Source organism: Chiloscyllium plagiosum, chromosome 31 (genome assembly GCF_004010195.1).
Source record: "Chiloscyllium plagiosum isolate BGI_BamShark_2017 chromosome 31, ASM401019v2, whole genome shotgun sequence".
In the NCBI taxonomy this organism is placed as follows: Eukaryota; Metazoa; Chordata; class Chondrichthyes; order Orectolobiformes; family Hemiscylliidae; genus Chiloscyllium; species Chiloscyllium plagiosum.
In genome coordinates, this window is record NC_057740.1 from 29,482,778 (window position 1) to 29,489,374 (window position 6,597).

General features: G+C 40.4%; 1 protein-coding gene across 3 annotated transcripts in view; it reads right to left on the reverse strand.

Annotated features, from left to right (window-relative positions):
- fstl3 (follistatin-like 3 (secreted glycoprotein)) overlaps positions 1–6,597 on the reverse strand; it is an 83,898-nt gene that overhangs the window by 36,443 nt on the left and 40,858 nt on the right. The window contains exon 1 of one of the 3 annotated variants that reach the window (XM_043721273.1): positions 2,292–5,266. The exons of the other annotated variants lie outside the window; for them this stretch is intronic. Within the exon in view, the coding sequence (XP_043577208.1) occupies positions 2,292–2,376 (85 nt within the window). The 5' untranslated portion in view covers positions 2,377–5,266. Of the gene's footprint in view, positions 1–2,291; positions 5,267–6,597 lie in introns of those variants that run through there. 3 annotated transcript variants of the gene reach the window in all.

The window sequence follows — 6,597 nt, forward strand, 5'->3', positions numbered from 1 at the left end:
GGGTACCCCCTGAGTGTCTCATTCACGTTTCTTGCGGCAGAAGCGCCTTCTTCAGGCTGCTGACTGAGAATGGTGACCCAGAGTGAGCAGGATTCACTCTGACCCGCCGTATTTGTTCCTCAGCTTTACTGATCGGTTAACATTGTTAACTGAATTTGGAGGGTGCCCAGGTCTTATACAGATTATCACCCACTTTGAAAAAGTCCCCTACCCCTGACAGACACAAGTCTTTACCGTCTGTCCCGCTGAAAGACCCTGCAACTTCTTAGGTCCAACAGTCCTTTTCAGACTCACAAGAAATGTTTATAGTGTGGTGTTAGAAACATGAACGGCTGAGACGCTTTTGGCATTTATCATTCATTTCAGTCTCACAGATCTCCAGCTTTAACGTTCACTACCTTCAGTAACACGAAGCCCTTACTGTTAGTATTTGGTGTAAGATTCCCCTATCCTTGCGAAATCTCTGCCAGCTTTCCCGAAGATCCCTTTCACTTCCACCTCCCAGGCTTCACTCTCACATCCATCCGACCTTAACAAACATAAAACCGACGGCTATCCCACCTGATTGTAATAAATCATTGTATCAATCGCCATCAGCTTATTCCAACTTCAACACATCACAACAGCATGAGGACTTCACTCCGACACGGTTAACGTGCCCTTCCATCTCAGTGCACTGTAATGGGCTGCATTTTGATTAAATAGTCATATGAGACTCTAAACGTTAACTTTGTTTCTCTCTCCACACTAGCCAGACCTGTTACGTTTCTCCAGCATAGTCACAGTCATAGAGTCATAGAGATGTACAGCACGGAAACAGACCCTTCGGTCCAACCAGATATCCCAACCCAATCTAGTCCCACCTGTCAACACCCGGCCCATATCCCTCCAAACCCTTCCTATTCATATACCCATTCAGTTGCATGTTGTAACTGTACCAGCCTCTACCACTTCCTCTGGCAGCTCATTCCATACACGCACCACCCTCTGCATGAAAACGTTGCCCCTTAGGTCTCTCACCCTAAACCTATGTCCTCTAGTTGTGGATTCCCCACCCCAGGGAAAAATACCTTGTCTATTTACCCTATCCATGCCCCTCATGATTTTATAAACCTCTATAAAGTCACCCTTCGGGGAAAACAGCCCCAGCCTAATCAACCTCTCCCTATTGCTCAAATCCACCAACCCTGGCAACATCCTTGTAAATCTTTTCTGAACCCTTTCACGTTTCACAACATCCTTCCCATAAGGAAGACCAGAATTGCATGCAATATTCCAACAGTGGCCTAACCAATGTCCTGTACAGCCGCAACATGACCTCCCAATAAAGGAAAGCAGACCAAACACCTTCTTCATTATCCTATCTACTTACTTTCAAGGAGCTATGTTTTGTTTAAGTCAGATTTCCAGCATCCGCGGTATATTGCTTTTATTTACGTTTTCACGAATAAATCTACTTTAATCTCTTAATAATATCGAGTGTAAGTAATTTTTAAAATGCCAGTGTGTATTTTCACACAGAAAATAAAATCAGATTATTTTAAAAACACACAGCAAGTCAGTCAGCATCTGAAACTAGGGACAGTATAACCTTAGGCACGGGGTGTCCTTAACAAGTATGGAGAGAATCTACCATTAAAATAACTCTAGTAGATACTGCTCGTTCTGCTGGGCATTTTGCTGTTCCTAATACAAACGATTGACGATCCATTTCCATGAAAAAAACATTTTTACGATTTCAACCCACGTGTGGCAGAGTTGCTGTTGAGTATAGAATCTGTCTATAACACTAGTTGTCGCTGCACACAGATATATTGTGAACTTCTTTTAACCCGGAGAAAGTGAGGGCTGCAGATGCTGGAGATCAGAGCTTAAAAATGTGTTGCTGGAAAAGCGCAGCAGGTCAGGCAGCATCAAAGGAACAGGAGAATCGATGTTTCGGGCATAAGCCCTTCTTCAGGCTTATGCCCGAAACGTCGATTCTCCTGTTCCTTTGATGCTGCCTGACCTGCTGCGCTTTTCCAGCAACACATTTTTAACTTCTTTTAACCCGCGCAGTCCTAACGACTTCAGTTAGTAACTTTACACTATTTTTTGTTGTTACAGCTGACTTTTCCAACTGTCCATTTTCACCCCAGAGGAGCAACATTGTTTCCAAATCAATCCCTTTTCCTGATTTCGGAGAAGTGGACGTGAACTCTTCGTGATCGTTTTGGAATTGCAACATATGTTTATGATAAGTTCTGTAAAAGAGGAAAAAATGATTTAAAATAACATGATTCGCTTCTTACCGTAAGAGGGGTTGTCGCCGATGAAATGACACAGGATTGCAAACATGAAGGGGGTGGTGAACATGTTCTTCGTTAACAGACGCATGGTGACAAGGCACGAAGGGAAAACGAGCAAGCAAAACGACGAGGGAAAAACAGTCAAAGGGTTTCTTCTGCAAGGTCAGACCTCACTTTTCACAATGAATGTGAGCTGTGATTTCCCAACTGGTCTTTAAATATATCGACTTGATGGGCGGATAGAGCAGACGTGTTCCCGGGTGGGCGGGAAACAACAGCCAGTGAGGTGAGAGGCAAAACATTTTTTTTTCTTTCCCTTTGCAATATTTTATCTTATCTCAATCCACGCCCAGCGCTTTGGATTTCAACCAGAACAAGTTTAGTCTCCCCGCCAGCATCCAAGCCAGCGAGGTCACCTTTACTGTGCTCTGAGTCTTAGTCAACATTTCCTTCAAACTAAACTCCGAAGGATTGATTTCACTGTTTGCCTACCCAGAACTTACCCGATTTTCTCACTGGTTGTATCTGAGGAGCTTTTAAGGATAAATTCAGCTGTTCGCTTTGAACTGTACAAAGAAAGGCGCCTTTCCAATATCTGTCTTGAAATTTCAAGCAGCGGACCAGCCTAGCAGTCCCAAACAATAACTTGCCGATCGGAAACAGACAGGAATTTCTGCCTGCCTTTACCTCGGCGTTGAGTTGGTTGTGACAATGATTTATTCTTAGAATTGGTTTCACATGATTCCCGGGTTCTCTGGTCTGATGTACCCAAATATTTGCCTGGGATTCTGAGTGTGGTGTTATTCTGTATGGGGCATTCCCTCAGATTTTGCAGCAGTCCCCATTTCGCACGACGATAAACAACGGACTCCAAAATAGGACTGCTCGAAAAATAAATCTGACAAATTGTATTGTTCTACATTCGTGATTGAAAAGAAAATATAACACACAACTTTCTTTCAGCATCCAAACAAATTGATTTAGCTTTCTCCTGGAAGAACCGTACGGAAAACAAGAGAGTTTATGAAACTGTTGCACTGTATTGAGCACAGAGGAAATTGTTCAAATAGCACAGAAATGAGCATTATGTTCGTGCTAAACGCGCCTTTAGATACATCTTTTAGTCAATCAAAGTTTTAAAGTAGCAATCGTATAAGTAAAGTGAGCCTCCTTCGTTACCGTCTTAGGGATAGTCCTGTCGCCATTATAGATAATTCAAACAGAAGTGTTTTCAAATTCATGTCATTAATGTAAATTACCAGGATTAAACATACAATAGTCTGAGAAGAACACATCTACAAATATTCATTGTCATAAGTGTTCAGTATTATAAACTCTAAACCGCATTAATGTATATCTACTTCGAAACAATATTCTGCAATACATATACTTTGCTCACTTGTCCGGAAATTAGTGGTGCCTCAATTATACGACTTTGAGGCATCAGCATATTTCTTCATGACTCCTACAGTTAGTCTCTTTCACGGCGTTGTTTTACATGAAGGTAGTTCATTTGCTATAATTCATCATCCCGATTCAAAGTGAGCTGCCCCCGACTCCACCTAAACCCCGGACTACTTGATATCTTGTGGGCATCTTACTCAATTGATATTATTCAAATTTACTACTTCCTTCATCAACTTATTACAATGGATCCTGTACTAACTGTCTCACCCAAGTTAAATTCTGTAAACACCTTCCACAAAATTGGGTTTTCGGTTCCTCCCTGCGTCCATTAACTTGTGAGCAGTGTCAAAAAAGAAACAGCAGTCCCAAAGTAATTCAAAATATTCATGTAACATTGCACAAAAATATAAGGAGTGTATCAGAAGTAATCATTCACCATTGGCATCAAATCACTAATTGTTTCAAATGAACAGTTCGCAACTTGACCTGTACCTTTCCGTTCAGTTACCGTGTTGTAACCGATTTGATTTCCTCTGCAAATTCTATACTTAATGTAATATATGCACAACTACTATAATTTTGTGGGGTCAGTGAATGGACACAGTTACTATGTAACAGACAGTGTATGTTGGCACCCAGTCACTTTTCTCATTATGTAACTTATGTCAATAAAGACATTAAACAAATTTGTTGGAACAGATCCTGTTTTTAAAGAACATTGAGAAAAACAAGTTTGGTTCTTAGGTCGGTCAATAAGGTGTAGACTTCACCCAGAAACACCAGCAGCTTCACATTATAAGCAACTGTGTGCACCACAGACTGCTTTTCAACCTGTTATTTTAGGTTCAGGTCAGGTTTATGCAGTTTGTTCTGAAACAAATTACCACATGTGCAAGCTATTACAGCAGAAGGAAAATGAATTGGCGAGCATTCTGTTTCCAATGGTAGTGTTATGTTTTTAATACCAAACTTCTAAAGGACTGCCATCAACTCACTCTGGGGCCCATGTTTCTAAAGCTGGCCTTTCTTAATTAAGACCATCTTTTGGATGTCTGCAAAGTTATGGTGAGAAGCACTGGGTGGGATAAAACAAAATAGAGAAAGGGCGATAGTCACAGACCTTTACCAGTTTACCTCTTCACTATGACACTGTTTTAAATCAGGCTGAGTTCACTTAGAAGGAGCCTTTTGAAATGAAATATTACTTGATAAAGGGGGGAAAATAATTCCTGCAATTGTTGTTTATAATTCACAAGATGAGTTGCAATCAAAAGAAAAATGTGAAAAAGAAAATTGAAGAGAAGGATAAATCCAAGGCTAGGCAACTCAATGGTGGAAGAGCTTATAGAAATGATTGACCACAACAAAATTAACTTGGATGACTCTTGGTTAATTAAAGAAAGCCTGCTCAAGATGCACTTGTTAAAGGTAAATTGTGTTAAACTAACTTGATTTTCTTTTTAATGTTGTTCGTGTGGTGGATTTCCAAATCAAAATTCATAAAGTGCTACATAGTTGACTTGTCAGAAAAGTTGATGCTCTTGGAATGAAAGAAAAAGTTTAGGGTGTAGGTTTGATATCCAGACGTTTCATTACCTGGCTAGGTAACATCATCAGTGGCGATCTCCAAGTGAAGCGAAGCTGTTGTCACCTGCTTTCTATTTATGTTTGTCCTGGATGGGGTTCCTGGGGTTTGTGGTGATGTCATTTCCTGTTCGTTGCCAGAGAATTCCTAAAGGCCTGGCACAATGCCAAAAACAAACACATAGACCTAGATACCATCTATCAACCCCTCAGAAAACGAACAGGAAATGACATCACCACAAACCCCAGGAACCCCATCCAGGACAAACATATAAATAGAAAGCAGGAGACAACAGCTTTGCTTCACTTGGAGGTTGCCACTGATGATGTTACCTAGCCAGGTAATGAAACATCTGGATATCAAACCTACAACTCAGCGAGCAAACCTACACCCTAAACCTTAACCTGAGCTACAAACCTTGCATGAAAGAAAAAGTGGCATGAATACTAAGATGGCCCAATGACTGGAAATAGAGAGAGTGGTGAACAGTTATTTTTCCAACATGAAGGTAGGTACAGAGTGGGGTTAATTGTATCATTTCAAGTATATTAATGACACAAATTCAAAAATTAAAAGTATTGTGAACTTTTTGGGATGATAGTAATAGATGTCATGGATGGGCTGGTAGAATAAGCTTATAATAAGATTGATGTGTGAAGTATTACATTTTGGTAGGAAGAACAAGGTGAGACAATATCCAATCATGGATACAGTTCTAAAGAAAACACAGAAACATAGTGAACTATGGGTAAATGTGAACACATTATTGATAGTGGTACAAAGTTAAAAATCACACGACACCAGGTTATAGTCCAACAGGTTTAATTGGAAGCACTAGCTTTCAGAGCGCTGCTCCTTCATCAGGTGGTAGTGGAGGGTTCAATCCTAACACACAGAATTTATAGCAAAAATTTAGTGTGATGTAACTGAAATTATACATTGAAAAATTGGTTGTCTGTTAAGCTTTCATCTTTAGAATACAGTGATAGTTTCACTTCTTTCATGTGTAAATCACAAAACTTTTTTTTTAATAAGTTGCATTCTCGGGTTAGCTGTTAACAATGGTGATAGCTAGACAATATGTTGGAGGTGTTGGCCCCCTGTGTTCTCTGTCTATGCCATAATGTTTAGATTGATTCTAATTTAAAAAGTGAGATAACAGAGGTTTACATAAATTCATTCAGTTTTTGAGCTCAGAGTTCTACATGAATGCATGCAGTTTTTGAGCAAAGTACAAGGTCTGCAGATGCTGGAGATCAGAGCTGAAAATGTGTTGCTGGAAAAGCGCAGCGGGTCAGGCAGCATCCAGGGAACAGG